The following is a 22,888-nucleotide window of genomic DNA, read 5'->3' as shown; positions in this document are numbered from 1 at the left end:
GCAGGATCAGAAACCAAGAACTGCAAAAGGGATTTGTGCAATGAAAAGGCTCTGCAAAAACCCAAAATGCCTTTGCAACAGTGTACAGAGATCCTCCATGTGAGGGGTGATCCTGAGCCAGTTATACAGGTGATGAATTTGCAGCTGGTGGGAGGCACATCTGGATGGGAGGGGGCAGAGAAGGCCTACACAGTGTGACCCAGGATCCCACCCCACCCCCTTGTGTGTTCTTTCAAGGCATGCAGGAATTGGAACAATGAGTGTGTGGCTAAGAGAAGTTTCATGTTAATGTTAAGTAAAGGAAAAGAGACCCCTGACCATTAGGTCGAGTCGTGACTGACTCTGGGGTTGCGGTGCACATCTCGCTTTATTGGCCGAGGAAGCCGGCGTACAGCTTCCGGGTCATGTGGCCAGCATGAATAAGCCGCTTCTAGCAAACCAGAGCAGCGCACGGAAATGCCGTTTAACTTCCTGCCGGAGCAGTACCCACAGCGCCACCCGCATCCCTATGTTAGTGAGAGGTTATAAGAGAAGCCACTGGTCCTCTGGGCTACTGCCACAAAGTAAGTAGTGTAGTGGCAAACTCAGAAGTGCAGGGTCCCTTCATGATAGTCACAGCTATGACTCCTCATCGTCACACCCCCTCACAGCCATGCCCCTTCTAAGATTATACAATAATAATTAGGAATCCATTGCAATGATCAATGCAGATCTGTGTTGCCTTTTAGCTACCATCTACTATTTTTTGTGCACATACAAATGATTTGGAGTGCTCCAATATCTTCTTTTGGAATGACTTAAGTTGCATTATCCTTATTCCCACCTTTCTCTTGAAATTGAAGCCCCTTGCGTTTTCAGTGTTCCTAAATGCTTAGCCTTGGGGCATGCAGAACAAGCTCCCCCTCTGTGTTCTTCCTGCAGACTTTCTCCAAAGTGACCCCCAGAGCCAATCCTCAGTGACTGACTCACCTCCTTTCACATTGATTGGCTCCAATCAACACAAAGTTGGTTCATCTCAATAGCTAAAAGAACTTCTATTCCATGCTGATTGGGCAGTTCTGGGATGCTAGAGACTGGGACCCTGCTGCAGAAAGCATAGCAGGTCTTTGATGGTGTTATGTACTGAGTTGAATAGGATCCAAAATGCAGCAGTCTGATTGGTCCTAGAACAATAGGATCCAAAATGCAGCAGTCTGATTGGTCCTAGAACAATAGGATTCAGAATGCAGCAGTCTGATTGGTCCCAGAACAATGCAGCAGTATGATTGGTCTGCAGGAGCCACCCAATCCAGCTCCAGATGGAAGTGAATCCACAACCTGATTGGCCTACAGGAGAATTCCGGAATTAGCCAATCACATGCAGATACTTTGGGGGAACTTTCATTCCTCCTCACCACTATGAGCTGAATAAAGAGCATGAAATCCACTCTCAACTCCGAGTATATTTCAGACCGCTTGCAACCCTGAATCACCTCTCTTTGCGCCCATAAGGCTGACCCTTCCAACAGGCAGAACGAGAAGGCTGCTACACGGGAAAGTCCAGCTCTTCAACAAGCTACACCATGCCCCTAGATAAAGCAACACAGCACACGCTTTATATACTGAAGGTTTTCAGTCCAATCTCTGACTTCTCAAGCCAATACATCTGCATGACACTCTGGAGAGCTGTGAAAAAGAACAGCTGTGAAGCACAGATAAGTACACAGCACCAAGAAGAAGTACTGGCTTCTTGGGGAGGGGTGACAGATAAACACAATTCATCCATGTACAAAGAGAAGGACATCCTACCTTGTGACCCGGAGACCGGATTAAAATGAACCGATTTTTCCTTTTCAGGAGGGCACGCAACTCTTGGCACCTGTCGTACCGTTCCAGCTCCACGGTCTCGACACACTTCTGTTCGTCCTGCAAGGGGCGGGGGAATAAAATGCACTGGGTTACTCTGATCTGGGACATGAAACCAGGTGCAATGTTGTGTGGAGGGCACTGGGCTTGGACTAGGACGGCCTGGGTTCGAATCCTGCCTCAAGCCGAGGCCCACTGGCCAGGCCTTGACCAGCCATTCTCATTTCAACAAGCGTTCTAGGCTGTGCAATTCTGCAAGGGTGTAAAAAGCTCACAGATTGCAACACTGGACGACAGAAGGCAGCTTGTGAGTGTGGAAATGGAACTTAGTGATTTAAGTTCATGGCGGAAGGAGAAGAACACAGATGTAATAAAATTCACACACAATTAGGTATTTCAAACTTTTACACAGAGATGGAAAATATAAGCGTATGTCTACCATATATGAAAGCAGAGCCATTTTTTCTCATTTTGAATAATTTGTTCTGCAATTTCTGCTACTTTACATCACTTAAGATGGTTCTGTTGTATTGAGGAACGGCAAGGAGTTTCACAGGGAATCAAAATCAATCTCTCCCCCCCCCCAGCCCCCTAAACTGCTGGAAATGTTACATCCTTTTGTGGCTACAGACCAGGTGTGAGGAACCTGTGGCCCTCCATGTTGCTAGACTACAACTCCCATAATCCCTGACCATCAGTCATGCTGATGCTGAGGCTGACAAGGTTTGGAGTCCAGCAACTGCTGGAGGAGCACAGGTTCCTCGCAGTGGGAATGTCAGCACAGGGATGGAGGCCCAATTGACTGCACTGTAGAAGCAACTAAAATGGTCACTGGGCAGCAATATTCTAAGGGTGCAAAAGTGTGCTGTTCCAAATTCCCTTGAGACGAAACATGTCCATATATCTGGTGCTGCTTGCTGGGTAAAGCAGAAAAATAATCTTATCATTATGGGCCCAATCCTGCAAAATCTAGCTTGTGCAAGAAACCAAGTCACAGGAAACTGAACACAACGGAAACATTGAGTAAACACAGATTATTTTTGTCTGGGTCTGTTTGAAGTCATAAGAAACTCACCAGTCAAAGCATATATAGCTAGATTGAGATTGCCTCTCTCAATATTACTGCCCTGTCCCAGCCCAGCAGAGTCATGGGGTGCCTGAAACCCCAGTGGTTTTCTTTCTTCTTGTTTTTACTGTACTTTCTCTCTCTCTCTCTCTCTCTCTCTCTTTGCATTACAAGCAAATCCCAGCTCATTATGCACATTTAAACCATACTATAACATATAAGAGCTTTCCCCCAAGGTGAGGCCACAAAACACAGGAGTTCTGCCTCAGACTTTATTGCTTCCATTACATATAAAACAAAAAAAATTCCTTCCAGTAGCACCTTAAAGACCAACTAAGTTAGTTCTTGGTATGAGCTTTCGTGTGCATGCACACGAAAGCTCATACCAAGAACTAACTTAGTTGGTCTTTAAGGTGCTACTGGAAGGAATTTTTTTTTTTTTTACTATGGCAGACCAACACGGCTACCTATCTGTAATTACATATAAAATCATTTTTTCTCACACCTGAAAACTGGCACTGTACTAGATGCTACATGGTTTAAATTGTATTTTTACTGCATCTTTTATTTCTTATATATTGCATTTTATTGTATGACAATTTGAATCCCATAGATTTCATATTGCGATGCCATAAAATACAATACAAGAATCCATAACAAATACAATTAAAGATCAGTATGGATAGTTACTGTGAGGGACGTGCTGTCTCCCGTCTTCAACTACAAATTAACAGAGACAAACCCTCGCAGAGCTATAATTTGCAGAGTTCTCTGGGAAGAGGCATTGATTGTTAAACCTCTCAGGGAATTGGACCTCTGTGAGGGGAAAAGGGGTTAACCATTCTCAGCACCATAACAGTTCCCAGGATTCTTTGGGGGAAGCCACAACTGCTTAAAGTGGTTTGATACTGCTTTAAATGTATGGTATGGATGTGGCCTAAGATTTAGCTGCCAGATTTGCTTCTGTACATGGAATCTGGGAGCAGGATGTGTCATCATGTCCTTTGTCTCAAGCAGAAAGACATCATCAGCCAGTCCTAAGGCTACCAACCGGGACTGGCGGAAGCAAACACACTTTGCCAGCCCAAGGCTCCCAACAGTTGCCAGTCCATTTTGGACCTCAATACAGGAAGCTTACCTTAAAAACACAGCAGCGTTATGATGCTGGGGTTGAGCAGGGATCCTGACACCGAGTTTAGAGTCTACTGAGGCAACAACATTCACTTCATACATTTAAAGCACCATGACACCACTTTAAACACCCATGGCTTCCCTCAAATAATCCTGGGAAATTTGCTAAGGGAGCTGAGAGTAGTTAGGAGACCCCATTCCCCTCACAGAGCTTCAATTCTCAGAGTGGTTTAGCAATCAAACCCTCTTCACAGGGAATTCTGGGAACTGGAGCGCTGTGGGGATCTCCTAACCACTCTCAGCACTTTTAACCAACTACAGTTCCCAGGATTCATTGGGGGGAACCATGCAGATGGGGCCTGAGTTTGCACATGAGAAGCCAGAGTAGTCTGGATTCATGGCCTGGAGCCTCATGTGGGCTGCTAAACCCAAGGCTGGACACAGGAGCCCTCTGGACCAGATCCCACAGCACTAGGGCTTATAGAACGAGGACTAGGACCCTCATGGGACCCTCTCCTGGGTCCAAGGAAGTCAGAGGCTGAAAAGGGCTCAATCCAGTCCCAGTCTCCAGTAGAACAGGTTGCCCACTAGAAACTCTCCATGGTCCTGCAGGTTCCTCGGACAAGACCCTTTCTGGTCCAAAGCTGTTCTCTTTATGAATTTTGTACTGGTGAAATCCTTGGTATTTGTGGGGCTTGTGTACTTTTACTCTGCATTCCTGAAGGATGGGTTTTAACTGCAGAACAATAGCGAGCCAAGAGACAATGCGAGACTAGAAGGATAAACACTCACCATCTATCAAGCAATGGTCTGGAGACCATAACATCCTTGCTATATCTGAACACACATTTTAGAAACATCAGCTTCATTTGTATACATATTTGGACATTTGGTTGGCATGTGGAGAGCTACCTGTGTAAGCTAAGATGGATGTATTGATGGTTATTGTATTGTTAATGTGAGCTGAAATGTTTTTCCTCTCCTGTGTGTTTCTCTCTCCTGTCCCCCTTTTTCTTCCTCTCCTTTCTATATGTTTTTTCTCCTTTCTTCAATAAATTTGCAATACAGTGGTACCTCGGTTTTCGAACATAATCCTGCTGTTCATGTATGGCATTATTGCATTGCTCTGTCATTTCTAACAAACCCATCCTTTGACATATTAGACAGCATCTTTCCCTGTGATGGTCTGAACACGGCCCTGAGAGGAAGGGCACCAGATACACGCTTTTAAAAATAAATAAGCACCACCGCAATCTTTGCCCCATTTTTAATTTTGCAGAGTGCTTTTACAACAGCCTTGCAGAGAAGCTCTGTAGTCTCCAGTTTTATTTTGGTTTTATTAGCCTGCGAGCCCACACTTGCCTCTGTTAGCTTTTGCAAGCTCACCGCTGAGGGTGGAGTGAGGGGTGTGCACGCGTGAAGTTACTAGTCACAGCTAGCAGAAAGCTGTGGGAAGAGGGCAGCAGCATTAGCAGGTGTCAGAATGAACTACACTACTTGCGACAGCAGGAAAAACACCACATTTTCAATAGTTCCCCTCTATGTGTGCTTGGGGGAGACTTCTGAAAGTAAAAAGCAAGCATAACACGGAGCAGGCTGCTGTACAACAACGAAGAGGCATTGCTTTTCCTTTGCAGGGAGCTCTTACAGTGGATAAGCATTCAAAGATGGCATTCCCCACCTGAAGTTAAAAGTGCTACAGCCTATTCTACCACTTCAGGGTTCTTGCAGTCTTATTCTGTTACCTGTGTGGACCAGGTCTATAGCTGGCCACCTGGAGGAAATGGGGGGAATACCATAGTTGACCAGGCAAGTGGTTATTTACAAGCATATTTTACAATTAAAATAACCCTTTTGCACATCCTGTCCCGTTCCCCCAAGGAGCCAGAGGTTGACATGCAGGGAGGCTGTCTCATTTTCTCCTCACAATCACCCTGCAACATAGGCTAGGCTGAGAGCATGTAACTGGCCCAACCTTCACAGACGTCATCACTGAGTGGGGACTTGAACACAGGCCTTACTCCAGATCATGTTCTATGACGCTCTTGCTTAATACAACTACTACCCCATCACTCCACCCCAGTCTTTACTCCCAACTTCCAGGAAATCCAAGTCTTGTATGTGCAACTGCAAGAGGAGGCCTGTGTTTCTGAATGCTCTCCAATGTGAAAAATGCTCTCCCTTTGCTCTCTTCCCGTTAGACTGTAGGATCCCTGGAGCAGGAACTTACTCCCTTTTGCCTATACTATAAAGGGCTGCAGACACTGATGGGGCTATATATCTCATATTTCTTAAAGTATATTAAATTAGCACCTATTATAAAAAAAAATCTTTTAAAATATCCAAAAATGAAAGGCAGCAAGGAGCATCATTCATAAAATATTTGCTCGGTTGTCTACGAGGGCTTATTCATTATATAAGTAACCACCGATCCCCAAGTCTGAATTATATTCTGATGCTTAGGTTGCAATCCTCCAAATTTCACATGCGCAGGACTGCACCCTTAATTGCTGAAAAGCTGCGAATTAGTCTTCAGTTGATTGTTCCCAAATCCTATGAAGTCATTTCACCTTCTCTTGATGTGGTTTTATTTTCCAGTCAAATCAAAACAAATTATTTGCAAATAATATCCTGGCCAATTCTCAGCAAATGTAAGAAGAGGTTCCTGAAATTTGTAAAAATAATAATAAATATTATTATGTTGATTCTCACTAAGTCCTGTGAGGCAAGTCCTTGTTATTCCTGCAGACAGCTGGGAAAAATAAGGCTGAAGGAGAAAAATAGTGACTCACCCAAGGACAAAGAATATTCATGCCGGAGCTGTGATTCAAACCCAGTTCTTCAAAGTCCAAACACAGCTCTTAACAAAAGAGCAACACAGAGAGCTCCCTTAACATGAGTCAGACCACTGGTCTATTGTTAACTTTGACTGGCAGTAGCTCTCCCTGGTTTTGGACAGAGATTCTCTTCCAGATCTTCCTGGAGATTCCAGGGTTGAACCCGAGACCTTCTGCACGCACAGTAGAATGTCTACTGCTAATCTAACAGGCCTTCACCAACACTGGGCTTCAGACTGCATTTCATTTTCTTCTTCTTTCTTTTTAAAAAGTTCTGCCTACTCAGAATTAAGTCCTGTTGAATTCTGCAGGACCTACTGCAACGTAAAATTGCACAGGACAGCAGCTTTATTTTGACATCAATGTTTGTGGCTTAGAATCTATTTGATCAGATCCTTAGATGGCAGAACTGTATCTCTCACTGGCACACATGAGTATAGAGGGGGGGAATGTGTAGCAGCGCTTCTAAGAAAATGGGCTTTATTGTTACTAGTTCAACATTTAAATCTGTCTTTCTTCTAAGAGTTAGAGCTGCTTACCCCCAAGCAATTAATAAAAGAAAGAAGCAGAGTTAGATATTAAAATCCTGTTTGATGAATAGACATGTTTTCAAAATTTTGTCTGAAAAATAACAGGGAGGAAGCTGGGTGAATCTCTGCAGCAGGGCTGGGGAACCTCAGGCTCTGGGGCTGAATGCAGGCCTCCAAATCTCTTTATCTCCCTTGGGACTCTCCCCAAGAAACACCCCAAGTGTTTTTGCCTGGTTAGAACGTACCCTTAACTCAGACAATGTGTCTTGTTAGTCTGGATGGAGAAGTGGGTGAATGTGCATAGAAATCAGTATACTGAACATTCATTGGCTGCCCACTGGTACGTGGCTCCCTGCAGTTGCCCAGAATGCAATGTGGCCCTCGGGATGAAAAAGGCTCCTGATCCCTGCTGTACCGTTTCCACTACCAAAAGTGCCTAATCTCTTGAGTGGCTGGGGAAACCCAGTCAAGTGGGGTTGCATACACATTATTTATTATTATTATTATTATTATTATTATTATTATTATTATTATTATTATTATTACTACTACTACTACTACTACTACTACTATTATTAAGCACCTTGGACAATGATACAGACAGCAGGGCCTCCAAGGCAGGTTACGATCCCCAAAGCTTCATGCCACAACACGAACCTTTCAATTGGTACAAGACTGCTGGTTTCTGTTGCAATGGACCAAAACGGCAAGCTCCCTGGAATGTGGTGTCTCATACAAGGGGAGAAACAGGAGCTTATTTTGATACGGAATTGACAGGTGCAACCTTAATGCAGGCGAACTATGAGCGCCACCGGTCTTCAGGATTTAGCAGGCGAACGTAATGAAAGGCACCGTGTCAAGACAAGAGTGGCTGATCCTATCATTGCATTGTGGCAGGCCCCAGTGTCACCGAGCACTGAGCAAGAGAACAGCCCTCTCCAGAGAAGCTTCCCTTCAACTGTTCTTACCTCATCTTCATACACTAACAGTTTGGTTTTGCACAGCTGGATGTAACGCTCCTTCCAGAGACCAAAGAGGCCTGCACTGCTCTTCCTGATCCAACCAGCTTTCTCCGCTTTAGTAGGACACTTTGGCTTCTCTGGGGTCTCCTCCTTCACACCCTAGAGCCACACCAGGAAAAAAGAAAGGTTGTCATTAGAAACTCAAACCTTTACACCCCCCCAGCACATTATGCAGCTATACAAGCAACTTTAATTTATGTGCACAGCATAAGAGGTGCTCAGTTTTTCTCCTGTGTCTCCCCCACACCACAATTCTCCGTTATTTAAGGAGAAAAGAAATTGCAATCAAGGCGAGAGAAACCTTTTGTGAAATGTTTGTTTGCATGTGTGTGTGTTTTTATTGCACTGCAAACGAGACAGTCGCCGCCCTCAGGCTCTCAATAAAAAAGACACAGCACACAAGGAAAAAGGAATTGGAGGGAAGAGGAAAACAAGTTCCTCCAAGTTACAGTTCTTATGATATGATTGGCAATTGCCCACAGATCAGATCCAATCCAAGAGGTCAAGGCAGCTCCTGCCATGTAGTCCTTCCGTCAGGATACTAACCCTCCCTCACATATTCATCGAGGACATGAGGCAATGCACTCAAACTGGGGCAAGATGGGCACCCCACTTTTCAGACAGGCTTAAGTGAGTCTTGCCTAACATTCCCACTTCCTCCCCCCTCCAACCTTTGAGGACTGGCACGTGGGAGTTCACCTGAGCACCCCTATACTATAGCATAGAAAAAATGTGTTGAAGAGAAAAAATATGGTAAAGGAGAAGCGAGAAATCTAAAGTTAAAAGTAAAACAAAAAGGAGAATAAAAATCACAGAAACTGAGACATGAACCAGGAGGGAGGCAAGGATTTGGAGCTCCAGATTCCACGACTTCTACACAGAAGCAGTTATGTTATATGCAACATTGGTAGACAGCAGGCGGTTACTTGCTTGGCCAGGCCTGGGATATATAGCAGGAGCCTGCCCCCTCTCTAATCTACTCCTACCACTTCCAGCCACATTGCTCACTCATGGGGACTAGCAGCAAATCAGCAAGGAGACTTGCACCCTGAACAGGTGGGGGGACGTGTGCTTTGTCAACGCTACCTCTGGAAACCATCCAACTGACTGAAAACGTGTTTTTTAAATTCGTTGAAAGAAATGGTTTAAGATCCCTGAGTAATTCAGGGTTCTCTTTGACAAGACTATACATATATCGCATTAGATATATATATATAAACTGTAGACAGATAGATAACTAAATGTATATATAACTATAAATATAACGTGGTGTTTCCTGTTCTCACTTTTCAGTCACATTCATACCCTTTTTTTCGCCTTCAAAAAACATAAGCCTTGGCCTCAGGCATACTTGCTCAAAGCTGTACTAATAGAAGCCCATAGCCAGGATGGCTACTCAAACACACCAATATAGTCTAAGAAAAAAAAATCCTAAAATCCAGCATACCTTCCTATTAAGGGCAAACAGCTTCTATTTTCCAAATAGCCAAATAGCCACTCCCCCCCCCTCCCAATATATCTCTCTCTGTAAATTAAAGTCTCATAATATCTTGTGAGAGCTGACAGGATGAGTTCAAATAAACTTTGCAGCACACATTCTCAGAAGATCAGATAGAAGTTTCCTTTCATGAGTCTGCCCCCAACATTGGAACATCTTCAAGAAATAGGTTTGCATGACTTTCAAGTCATGGGGAAATATATTAGAAAGAAAATGGGGGAAAGCACAAACACAGAGAATTGCTGAGGTGGATATTCTGGTGATTTGTTTGTTTGTTTGTTTGTTTACATTTTTATTTGATTTATATACCACCCTTTATCAAAAGATCCCAGGGCAGCGTACAACATTAAGAACACATTTTATGGAGAATCAATAATAAAAAAACATAATAAAAAGCATAGCAACAGGCAGCATAATAATAAAATAATCATAATAACTGTCATACATGCCACCAGCTTTAACACACCGTAAGTTATTTAATCAGTTAAAAGCCCAAGTCAAGAGGAATGCTTTTGCCTGGCATCTAAAGACATGTAATGATGGCACCAGGCGAGTCTCCCTTGGGAAAGCATTCCAGCCGGGGGGCCACCACAGAAAAGGCCTGTTCTCTTGTTGCCACCATTTGAACCTCTCTGGGAGGGGGGATATAGAGAAGGGCCTGAGATGATAAGCGCAGGGTCTGGATCTGTTTGTACGGGGAGAGGTTGTCCTTAATGTATTGAGGTCCTGAGGCTTAATAGGTCAATCCCGTCACTTTGAATTGGGCCTGGAAACTAATTGACAGCCAGGACAGATGGGTCAGGATATGCTCAAACCATCTTGTTCTGGCGAACAATCTGGCCATTACATTTTGCACCAGCTGAAGGTTAGGTTATCTTACTCTTTTATTCCCCCACTGCCAATTAAAAACTTCTCTTCTGTCGCTGCTCAACATATTCACTGTAAGTACTGCTCTTTGTAAAAAAATTTTTTTGAAGGTTTGTGTTTTAGTGCTTGGATCACTGTTGCACTGATGTTTCTCTTTATTTGTAAGTTGCTCTGAGCAACTGCTTTGTGAAGAGGGAAAGCAGGGCATAAAAATGTTTTGAATAAAAAATAATTAAATCTGGCTATAAATGTGCAATACAAACAAACAAACAAACAAGTACCCCAAATTTCTTCCTTATGGGAACCTGACTATTCATAATTTTAATTAGACTGATGCTGAAAAGGTCTGCAATTTAGATTTCTTATTTAAATCTCTTTGAGGGATTGTATTTTATATAATTGACTTTTTATTTCTATTCTTTCTATACTGTATTGTTGTTTTATTGCTATGGCTGATGCAAATAAAGATTCATTCATTCATTCTTTGAGGGTAAGGATATGAGGAGTGCTTAAATCAGATTAAATATATTCTTTTTTAAAAAACAAGAACTCATCTTTCTAATATACCAGGAACTTATGTCTTACTATGTATTACCACTTCCTGCAACTTTCAGTTCTTGTACAAATATAGACACGTCAGGATTTCTGATTAAGCTCCTTTTGGTGAAACCTTTAGAAGCATATCAAGAGTCTATAACTCTAACCTCCTTTGAACAGGGCTAAAAAAAGAAAAACTATGAACCAGATCATTGAAATTCAGGCAGAAATCTTATGCACATTTACCTGGAGTAAGTCCCCACTGAACGTGTATGAGGCTTACTTCTGAGACATATGCAAAATTGCAGTGCAACAAATACAAGTTCTGCAAATGGCAGTCCTGGGTTTCTCTGCTTGTTTGACCCCAATGATCACACCACTATCATGTATCTAATGGTTTGTTTTTTAGGGTTTTGGGGGTGCAGCCAGTGCATCAAAAATAAAGTTACTCCAGTTGCTGGAACGAGCATACCAGTTCACTTCTTTGTAGTGGTCTGCAGCTAGTGTGGTCCAGCAATAAACGCGGTGGACTTGGAAGCCACACAACTGCTTTGAAATCAGTGCTCTGACATGGATCCAAAGGATGCCCATTGGCAAGTCACCAGGTATATGGCCAACAGAGGTTAGCTCAGCTGTTTCCGATGTAACATTGGCTACAGCAGATGTATAACTAGTGGTACCCTCCCTCCTAGTCTCCTCCCACACTGTAACCAAAATGTGCACAGTGGATTCGAACATTAGTGATGAAATTCTGGACTGCACCATTTCAACTTCTGCAGGGGACAATTACATTTTTGGATACTCACACACAAATTTTCAAACTAGCCTATCTAGAACTTCTTTGGCCCAGAAATGGAAGACACAACATGACTTAAACCACTTGTTGCAGTAGAAGGGTATGTGAACTCTGGCTATTGCAGAGAAAATAACCCACAAATTACATGTTTCTAAGGGTAAGGAAGACCTGGATCATTTCAAAGCTGTTGGTGGGATTTCATTTCTTTTGTGTCAAATTATGATGTACAAAGCTCTCTTCCCCCACATTAGTGAAAATCTAGATATACAGTCGTACCTTGGATCTCAAATGCCTTGGCTCCCAAACAATTAAAACCCAGAAGTGAGTGTTCTGGTTTCTGAATGTTCTTTTGGAACCCAAACGTCCATCACGGCTCCAGGAGCTTCCTACAGCCAATCAGAAGCCACACTTTGGTTTCCAAACGTTTTGGAAGTCTAACAGACTTCCAGAACAGATTCCATTCAACTTCCAAGGTATGACTGTACCACTCTCTCTCCTGGAGAAGAATACTTTAAGACTTGCTTCCAAGTATACTAGAATATTACCTGAAGGGACATTTGCATTTGTATGTGTGGAAAATTCAGACATATGACTTTACACATACAATCTAAAAAAGGTCCTGTCCAAAATTTAACCTTTTGGCTTCCATCATACGCTGAACATTTCTTATTATGGGACAAATAGAAATTCCAGTTTGAGGGAGGGGTTGACAAATGTTGGATGGCTTTAATAGTAATCTAACGTTTAGGCTGTACATCTGAAGGAGCGTCTCCACCCCCATCGTTCTACCCGGACATTGAGGTCCAGCACCGAGGGCCTTCTGGCAGTTCCCTCACTGCGAGAAGCCAAGTTACAGAGAACCAGGCAGAGGGCCTTCTCGGCAGTGGCACCCGCCCTGTGGAACGCCCTCCCACCAGACGTCAAAGAAATAAACAACTATCTGACTTTTAGAAGACATCTGAAGGCAGCCCTGTTTAGGGAAGCTTTTAATGTTTGATGTATGACAGTATTTTAATATTTTTTTGGAAGACGCCCAGAGAGGCTGGGGAAGCCCAGCCAGATGGGCGGGGTATAAATAATTTATTATTATTATTATTATTATTATTATTATTATTATTATTATTATTATTATTATTTAGGCTTGCCAGGACCCCTACCCCTTTGCCAATAGGGAAGGGTGGGGTGTGTGTCTCCTATTTCCCATTCAGCTTCATTCAGAGGCACTAGGAGAATCTACAAGGTGCAGCATAAACTCAGAGGCAGTCAGGAAGAGGGCTTAGACATGTCTTCTGTTGCCTCCAAGGCACTCAGGGGACTCTGCAACGCAGACTTAAGTTCCGACAAGCATGCCTGTTGGGTTGGTGGGCACTCAATGTGGTGAGCAAACTTGTGGACAGTTGCTTCCTGAAGATCTGAGGCCACAATTTCCTTTTGCAATCCTTTCAAAGCAGTTGCCCTCAAACACTTTCAAAAATGATTATTATTATTTTTTTTTTGCAGTTGTCTATGGAGGTTCTGCTGGGCTTTACAAGGGACCAAGCCTTTAGTGTGACAGACCCAGTCCTGTGGAACTCCATACCACTAGAGTTTCAGCAGGAATCTGAAAAAAATGTGTTTCAGACAGGCCTTTGTAATGTGAATTTCTTTTTTAGTAACCAGTATTTACTGATGTTTTAATTGACCTTTTTACAAATTGGTATACTGTATTTGTTTTTTAATGAAAGCGCAGTCCATAAAGACATAGAAAAAAAGATTTCTTTTCTTGCTAATAAAAATGGCACAAGATTGTAAAAAAAGCACCTTTGCAATTTTCTGTTGCCTAAAATCCTGGAAACAATTAAGGAAGATAACAGTGTGAATGTGAAAAAGGAAATAAGAAGATATAGTGATGGCAACCAGCTTTAAAAATGAATCAAATCTATCATCTCTTAATTAGCATGATCAGTGGATACTAGCCAAATAGGTCAATGTAACCTCCCTGTTCAGTAACGGTTTAGCTGAGAATACCAGATGCTAGTCAAAGGCAAAGTTTATTTTCCAGGTATGGGGAACTTGCAGTCCTTTGGTAACTGCTGGACCACAATTCCCATCATCCCTGGCCATTGTCTGTGCTGGCTGGGACTGATGGGAAGTGGAGTCCAACAATATATAGAGGCCACAAGTTCCCTATCCTTGTTATAATTCCTTAAATGGTCATGAACATGGCAGGCTCAGCCTAGAGATGACACCTGTGGTTGACCTGTCCTGTGTGTTAACTAATCCTGAAACAAACCCACTGCTCAATGCCATACTTGCAAGATATGTCACCATTCCCTCAACCACCTGAGTACAGCACAGTGATGACAAAGGACAACTAATTACCGTAAGCTGCAGCACCTTGGGGCTGAAATGGTATGACTACAACTCCCAACTAATGAGAACTGTAGTCCAACAGTGTCTGGGGACCCAAGGCTGAAGGACACTGTAGCCTAGCCCATACTTTGCAGAGCCAGTCCAAGGCATTTTGCTACCTGAGGCAAAGAATAAGATGATGCCTTCCCTTCCGCTACATTCCAGGTAAAAAAGCTAACCAGACTGACAGCTGAATCTTACTTTAGCTCTGGCAATGGGGCAGTGCCTTCCACTGCACCTGAGGTCAATAGGCTCACCTAGTGTTCACAATATGGCACACACAGCTTTGTCCATTCCCCAACCCTCAGCATCTACCACCTGAGGCAGCTTCCTCACTCTGCCTAATGGTAGGGTCGGTCTTGAGGTTTTGCATGCAAATGATTCTAGGTTCAACCCCCAGCCTCTCCAGGTAATTCTGGGGAACTCTCCTTTCTGAAAACCCAGAGAGCTACTGTCAATCAGTGTGGACCAGGAATGGGGAACCTGTGGCCCTCCAGATGTTGTTGGACTGTACCTCCCATCACACCAGCAAGCATGGGCCAACGGACAGAGATGATGAAAGCTGGAGTCCAGGAACATCTAGAAGGCCACAATGTAGACTAAACCAGGGTTTCCTCAAGTTGAGTCTCCAGCTGCTTTTGAACTACAACTCCCATCATCCCTGGCCACTGGTCCTAGTAGCTAGGGATGATGGGAGTTGTAGTCCAATAACAACTGAAGATTTGTTTGGGAAACTGTGGACTAAACCAAGCTTGATGGACAATGATCTGACTCAGTATAAAGCAACATGCTATGTCTCCACGGCAAACTTATATAGATTTTAACAACATAATTGTTGCGGCTTCACCCACACTTTTCTGGGAATCACAGAATGCCTCACAGAACTACAGTTCCCAAGAAGCACTGCAGAGAGGGTAGCGGTACTGAACCTTTTTAAAAAGTCGGATGAGTAAATACTGTATATGCTCTTATCTTCACTGCCCAACAGGATTGAAACTGGTTTACATCTGTAGCATCGCCATGCCCTTATAAAGCCTTGCAAGACATTTCCTTTCCTTTCCCCACTTCCCATTTCTCCAAGAGGACGGAACAGCTGAAGGCTCCATGAAATCTCTTTTAAAAACAAAACAAAACCCACTCGATAGTGCAACAGCCCATTAGCAGAGAGAAAGCAGCTTATGGGTTGCCAGTACAAAAGTGCCCTGACAGAATTGGTGCAAGCACGAGTTTGTTGGCAGAAGGAAGCAGCAGCCCCATTTGAAAAGGCAAGAGTTTCAAAATGCAAAACAAGGGGGAAGCCAGGGAAGGAAAGAAGCAGCAGCCTGATCTTCTGGACAGATCCATTTAAACTCTAGGATGAGGGGAAACGGTACACCCCAAGCCAGAGGCGATTTGGGTAGAGATGCACAAAAGAATAAACAACACTTTAAAGGAGAAGCATGCTAACCTATATAGGAAAGTAGTTTTTAGCTGCAAATAAGCACACACTGAAAGCATGCTAAGTGCTCTTAGCAAAGCAGGTCTCTATCTTGGGTTACCACCTATATCCTATTGCAGCAACATCAGCACAGGAGAGGCAGAATGTAGTAAATATAATGGGTTCAGTTGCCTTCTTGTGACCCTTTGAATTAATTATGTCAAGAGTTTAAATAGCCCGGTGGTCTGTACTGAATTGCTTCCAAGTACAAAATGTAGGAAGGGCAATAGTTCACTGGCGGTGCGCATGCTTTGCATGCAGACGGTCCCAGGTTTAATCCCCGGCATCTCCAAGAAGGTCTTGAAAAGATTTACTGTCTGAAACCCTGGAGAGCTACTGCCAGTCAATGTAAACCAGGGGCAGTGGCGTAGCGTGGGTTGTCAGCACCCGGGGCAAGGCAAGTAATTTGCGCCCCCTAACCCATGGATTTTAGTAGGGGCAGAGAGCTGCGAGTGCGAGTGCACCCCCCCAGATGTTGCGCCCGGTGCGGCTGGCCCCCCCTGCACCCCCCACGCTACGCCACTGACCAGGGGTACCCACTAATATGCTGCTACACTGCAACTCCCATCATCCCTGACTTGCTGGCTGGGGCTGATGGGAGTTGTAGTCCCACAACATCTGGAGGACACAATGTTGGCTTTCTCAGTTGTAGACAATATTGAGCCAGGTAAACTAATGATGCGACTTGGCAGCTTCCTATGCTCCTATGAGTTTGAGTATTAATTTATCGAGTTATTTGCCCACAAACTAACAATAGCTATGGGTGTGGGTCATTGTCAAGGATGCTGCCGGGTCCAGGGAGGGATTGCTAAGATGTGCCCATGAGACATAGGAATCTGCCTCATGCTGAGTCAGACCACTGGCCCACCTAGCTGCATACTGTTGGCACTAACTGGCAGCAGCTCTCTGGTCTTTCCCGGCCCTACCTAGAGACACTGGGGATTGAAATTGGGACCTATTGCATTGCAAAACAGATGCTCTGTCAGTGAGATACAGGCCTCTCCATCCCAAGCAACTGGAAAATAGGAAGCTCCCTTATACTGAATCAGACCACTGGTCCATCTAGCTCAGTACTGTCCACACTGACTGGCAGCAGCTCTCCAGGGTTTCAGTTCAGGGGCATTCCTAATCCTACCAGGATCGAACCTTGGAACTTCAACATGCAAAGCAGACGTTCTACCATGGAGCAACAGTCCTTAAGGCATTTCTCTCAGGTTGCTTCATCAGACTGCCTGTCAGAGTTGCACATGGGGTCACCAGGATCTGGAGAGACTGAGGATGCCTGAGCCTGGCCCCTTCTACCCTGGGCTATGACAATTCCCTGCTTCTTGTGAGCCATGGCAACCAAGAAACACCCACACACCCCCAGCTGTCTTGAGCCAAAAGCATACGCCAAGCATCATTTCCTACAGCGAGGTTCACCCAGTTCAATTTATCAGCAACTGCTGCCTAAGCATTGCCAGCTTTTGTTTTATTTTTTAAATTGGCCCTGCTCCACTGTTTTCAACAACAACTTGGTGCCCAGGAATTAAGCCAGCAAAGCTGTCCCACCGACACTTGATGCCTAAGACTGGAGTGTGCTAAGCTGCTACAAAAGGCACAGGAGCAAGGTTAGAGCAGGAAGCTTGGCAACTTTCATCCACCGCCTGAGTTTTCTCATAGCAGGGCAAAGCAACTCCAGAGAGACCTCTGAAGCACGTGCTCCTTTTCCAGCAGCCTCGGACATCCATCAACAAAACAAGCTATGTTTTCCTCCCTCTCCTTTTCCCAGGCCAAAGACCGTTCCATGCAAATAGGAAAACAAACTTTTAAAAAGACTTTCATCCAGGCCCTTTTGAGAGCTCCCTCTGTTTAATTTCAGCAGGAAGCAGGGGGAGGGGGGAGCGTCCAGTCGTCGTCCCCAATCCTCTACTACAGTATATTTGCCCCCCACCAGCTTTTCCTAACCTCCCCCCCCAAAAAAAGCTTTTGAAACTGACATACTCCTCTTCGAATGTTAAACTTAACAAATTCGGTCAGCTTTCAAAACAAGATCTGGATAAGAATGTTTAAGAAGGTAGTTTTTGTTGCATGCTCTGTACCATAGTTTCTGACAATCTATCGATCTAGGATCCATCCTATTCTCTTGACCGCAATTTGTTTTAACTGATTTTAATATTGTGTTTTCACATGGCTGTAACCCGCCCGGGACCCCACAGCGAAGGGCTGATATGAAATCTAAATCATCACAGGATCAAACACACGCCCAGCCAAGAGGAAAGCCAGCAGTTGGACCCAGCGGACTAGAAACTTAACTTCTTGGACGAACAGAAAAGGGGCGCATTCCTCCCTCCTCTATCTTGTAACTCGCCACATCTCGCCCATTCCTTCTCCCTCCCAAGTATGCAAAGCCTTTTTAAGCTGCCTTCCTTTGCCAACCCATTGCACTTGAAACATTACTCACATCTTCCATGGTGGAGATGGGGAGGGGGGGGAGAGAGAGGAAAGAGGAGGGCGATGCGTCTCCCACCCCTTGCAAAAATAATAATAATAATTCTTATTATTATCTGGATTCCTCTCCAAACACGCCGGGCGCGCTTCTTCGCTCGGAGATCGCTTTTTAATGCCTTCTCAGGAGCCTCGGGGCTGTTCTTCCATCCTTTGCCCGGGCTCTGCCGGAGTCCCGGAGCTTGCAAGCAGCAGCAGCAGCAGCCGGCGGATCAAACATGCCGGGTTCGGGCGCTGGGGAGGGAAAGGGGAGATGGAGGTTCAACAACTTTCCAGGCTGGCGAAGAGAAAAAGAAAAGTCCAGGGTTCGTTCGGAAGTTGCAAAGAAACCAGCTCCGCCGCCGATGCTGCTTTGCAGCGCCTCTGACTGCGCCTCTGTTTGCTTCGAAACAACTTTGCAAAAAGAAGACACAGCGGCAGCAGCAAAAAAATATTGGTTTCCGGTAGTAGCTTGAGCTCTTAGGGAAGGAGAGGAGGAGGAGGAACCAGCAGCAGCAGCTGAGAAGGGGAAGCTGTTTTCCTCCCCCCTCCCCACCTACACAGCCACACTGGGTGAGATCCAGCTCCAGCTTGCAGGGCTGTCTGCAGCGTGCCAGCGTCTACTCGGGAGTAAGTCCCGCATGAGTGCCTGGACTCCAAAGCGAGAGGCTCTGGGGACACCGGACTTGCCCGAGCTAGTGACTCCCAGATGTTGCTGAACTACAACTCCCCTTTTTGGGTGCTGGGAGTTTTAGGCCAACGACCTCTGGAGGGTGTCATCTTGAGGACCAGCTGGTGTGCATTCTGAACAGCCCTACACGCAATCATTTTATTCATCTGTCACTTTTTTACCAGCGAAAAGTCTCAAAGAGGCATAGAATGAAGGCTTAAACTGCAACACACACACATACAAAGACAAACAAACCCACAAATTCAAAATTTGGGGTGTGTATAAGGGGACCACCTTGCTGCATAATAATCTTGTACATTTGTCTAAAAGTGCAAAGAGCTTCACCTGCATTATCTACTCCTAAACCATGAAACAACTGCTGTAAACAAATTAAAATATATAAAATCCACTGTTAGGCAATACTAGATCCTGCCCCCTTTAGGCTCCCCAGATTCTACACCTCTGATTTAAGAGAGCAGAAGACCTTCAGACAGGTGGGTGGGTTCTGGGATGGAGGAATGAAGGAAACAGGCAGGGATGTATTGGGCTATAAGAAGAGAAAGTGATGGGGACCCAAGACCCCAGGGAGGGGCACTTAGCACAGTCACAGTAAGTAGCCCCTCTCCTACCAGGGGAATTGCAGTTGTCCTATCAGCCAGCCCTCAGGTCTAGTACGGCTGCTGTTGCTGAATACCAGGCTGGCTCTGAGTAAGACCTCCCTCACCCATGATTTGATTACAGATGAGGAGGCTGATCTGGTCTGTATCATGGAGACCTGGGTGGGTGAGCAGAGTGGAGTTGGTCTCATCTAGCTGTGCTTTTGAATTATGGTGCTGGAGGAGACTCTTGAGAGTCCCATGGACTGCAAGAAGATCAAACCTATCCATTCTTAAAGAAATCAGCCCTGAGTGCTCACTGGAAGGACAGATCGTGAAGCTGAGGCTCCAATACTTTGGCCACCTCATGAGAAGAGAAGACTCCCTGGAAAAGACCCTGATGTTGGGAAAGATAGAGGGCACACAGAGGATGAGATGGTTGGATAATGTTCTCAAAGCTACCAGCATGAGTTTGACCAAACTGCGGGAGGCATTGGAGCACTCCTGGCGTGCTCTAGTCCATGGGGTCACGAAGAGTCGGACACGACTAAACGACTAAACAACAACAACAGCTGTGCGTACCTGGGTGCATAATGCAGTATCAGGGCAGACTTAAGGATGGGGAGGGGAAATTGCTATAGTCCATAGGGATTCCATCTCTCTCTCTCCAAGCTCTCTGTCTTGTTGTGGGGTGTGTGTGGAAGAGATCTAGAGTGTGTGTTCCTGGCACTGGGGAATTGGGACAAATTAGGAATTCTGTTGGTTTGCCGCATACCTTGCTGCCCAGTAGTCTTCCTGCAGGGTTGAGGACTCCCAGACTCCTGTTTTTGAGGGACTTCAACATCCATGCCAAGGTGAATGGCTCTGGAGTGGCTCAGGACTTCATGGCTGCCATGATGACCATGGGACATGTCACCAGTCCAAGACATGTGGCAGGCCAGTCTGGACCTTGTTTTCTTAACTGGGAAGAAAGAGGGTGACCTGAAAGTGTGGGGGTGTATTGGCATCAGTCTTTTGTCTGATCACTTCCTGTTGAGATTTAGGCTTTCAGCACCTCTTCTGCTCTGCAGAGGTAGGGACCTATAAGGAGGGTCTGCCCTCAAAGGCTGATGGATCCAATTGGCTTCCAGATGGCCCTGTCTAGTGCTGTTGTGATGGATGAGTTGATATGACTGGCACTCCTGTCAAAGCCCTGGCCAACTTATGGAACATTTAAATGGCTCAGGCCCGTTGGCACGATCCACCCCTGAGAGTCCTCTCCCACTTCGTAGAGCCTATTTGGCTCTGTGGTTTAGGACAATAAGACAAGCTAGAATGCAAGTGGAGGAAAACTCCAGTTAAATGCATTTGAACACTGGTGGGGGCTTAAGCCTACTTAGTGGCATCCTCACTCTGCAATACACAGCTTTTCCTTTTGGGCCTTTTACAGTCTGGCCCAAACAAGGTGGTAGAACCAACAGTAACCTGCTGTGACATGTTCGCAAAGCATTTTGATGATAAAAGCCCTTTCATTCACTGGGACCTTGACTCCGTGGTTACAGCAGACGAATCTCAAGAAGTATTCAGAGCACTGTCTAGTGCTGTTGTGTTGGATGAGTTTCAGTTAGTAAGACTCAAGGATGTGGGCAGGGTGCTTGGACAGGTCAAGGTGATCACCTGTACACTTGATCCTTTTACCTTGATAGGGTAAGGAAGCTGTACCCCCTGGGGCTGATGGGATTTGTGGTCCAAAACATCTGGAGAGGAACAAGATTGTGGAATGCAGGGATAAGGCCATTGTCACCCACAGGCTTCTCCTGATGTTTGTGTCCTGCTACGAAAAAAATCTACAAAGCTCGTTGGAGCATACACAATAGTAGTGCAATATGGGGAGGGGGGAAATTAGTGTATTTGCATTGCAAGCAACATTGGCTCTCTCGTACCAGTTTCAGATTTCGAAGGAAAAAATAATATTGTTTCTCTCTGGCCATAATTGGACAACAACCCACACTCGGCTATCTTTCAAAATGCAACACCCTAGCTTTAAAACAGCACAGCTGGAGGAAATAATGGGTGAGTAACTATAATGACTGGGTGTTGGCCAATAAAATTGCATTTCCTGGAAAATATTAATCAGGTTTTTTTAAAACAAAACTGAGAATATTTTTAGACAGCACATGTGTATGTGTGACAATAGAGATTTAACTCATACATAAGCGATGTTAGTTTAGAACTTTCCTCTATTTTGGGGGGAGGGGGGTGAAGCTGACAAAACTGTACCAAAGATCAGAGCCTGTGCCATTCACCAAGCAATTTATCCCATCAAGAGCAGGAAGCTCAAGAGAACAATGTAAGAATACTCCTACTGGATCAAACCATGAGCGAAAAGAGAGTCTACTGAATCAGCCCAATGGCCCATCTAGTCCAGCATCGTGCTCTCATAGTGGCCAGACAGTTGTCTGTGGGAAACCCACAACCAGGACCTGAGCACATGAGCATACTCTACCTATTTGTGATTCCTGGCAGCTGGTATTCACTGCCACTGGCAGTGGAGGTAGAACATAGCCATTTGGGTTAGTAGCCATTTACCATGTACACACTTTATCCTGCATCCTCCTTCCAATGGACCAGCCCTACCATTGGGCAGAGTGAGGCAGCTGAGGGGTTGCTGGACAAGGCTTTGGCCTACACTCCCTTAAGCTACTTGGCTGCCCTCAGGTGCAATGGAGGGATGTGGCCCCATCGCCTGGAGTAAAATACAAGTGCCAACCCAAGAAGCTGGTGCACGTGAAATGTTTGGTGCGTTTTCCCCTCAAACCAGCTTCAATCCAACAAGAAAACTTAAGCCACATTCACTTCATACTACATTTGAGACAGCTATAGAGGATACTCGGATGAGCACGCAGAGGACAGCTTCATGAACAGGGGTTTTCTATGCAACCCAAGGACAGAAAAAAACTAAAAGGTCATGCCTGTCAGATGAAAGCAACCCTGTCCCCCTTTCTGATGTGAACAACACTGTGCAAATGCAGACCCTTCAAGTGTCCCTATTTTCCAAGGACGTCCCTGATTTAGAGAAGCCGTCCTGGTTTCTGATTTGATCCCGGAATGTCCCCCTTTTCCTTAAAGGTAAAGGTACCCCTGCCCGTATGGGCCAGTCTTGACAGACTCTGGGGTTCT

General features: G+C 45.0%; 2 protein-coding genes across 2 annotated transcripts in view; both read right to left on the bottom strand.

The window, feature by feature from the left end:
- The window catches only part of PLEKHO2 (pleckstrin homology domain containing O2), a 32,744-nt gene extending 13,817 nt beyond the window's left edge, over positions 1-18,927 (bottom strand). Inside the window, 3 exon segments of the mRNA XM_081888595.1 lie at positions 1,789-1,905; positions 8,378-8,530; positions 18,441-18,927. Of these exon segments, the coding sequence (XP_081744721.1) occupies positions 1,789-1,905; positions 8,378-8,530; positions 18,441-18,449 (279 nt within the window). The 5' untranslated portion in view covers positions 18,450-18,927.
- LOC309356816 (F-box and leucine-rich repeat protein 13-like) overlaps positions 1-22,888 on the bottom strand; it is a 243,429-nt gene that overhangs the window by 50,161 nt on the left and 170,380 nt on the right. The gene's annotated exons all lie outside the window — the stretch shown is intronic.

Source organism: Podarcis melisellensis (assembly GCF_964234715.1).
Source record: "Podarcis melisellensis genome assembly, chromosome: 14".
Taxonomy (NCBI): domain Eukaryota; kingdom Metazoa; phylum Chordata; class Lepidosauria; order Squamata; family Lacertidae; genus Podarcis; species Podarcis melisellensis.
This window is presented reverse-complemented; position numbering and strand designations above follow the sequence as displayed.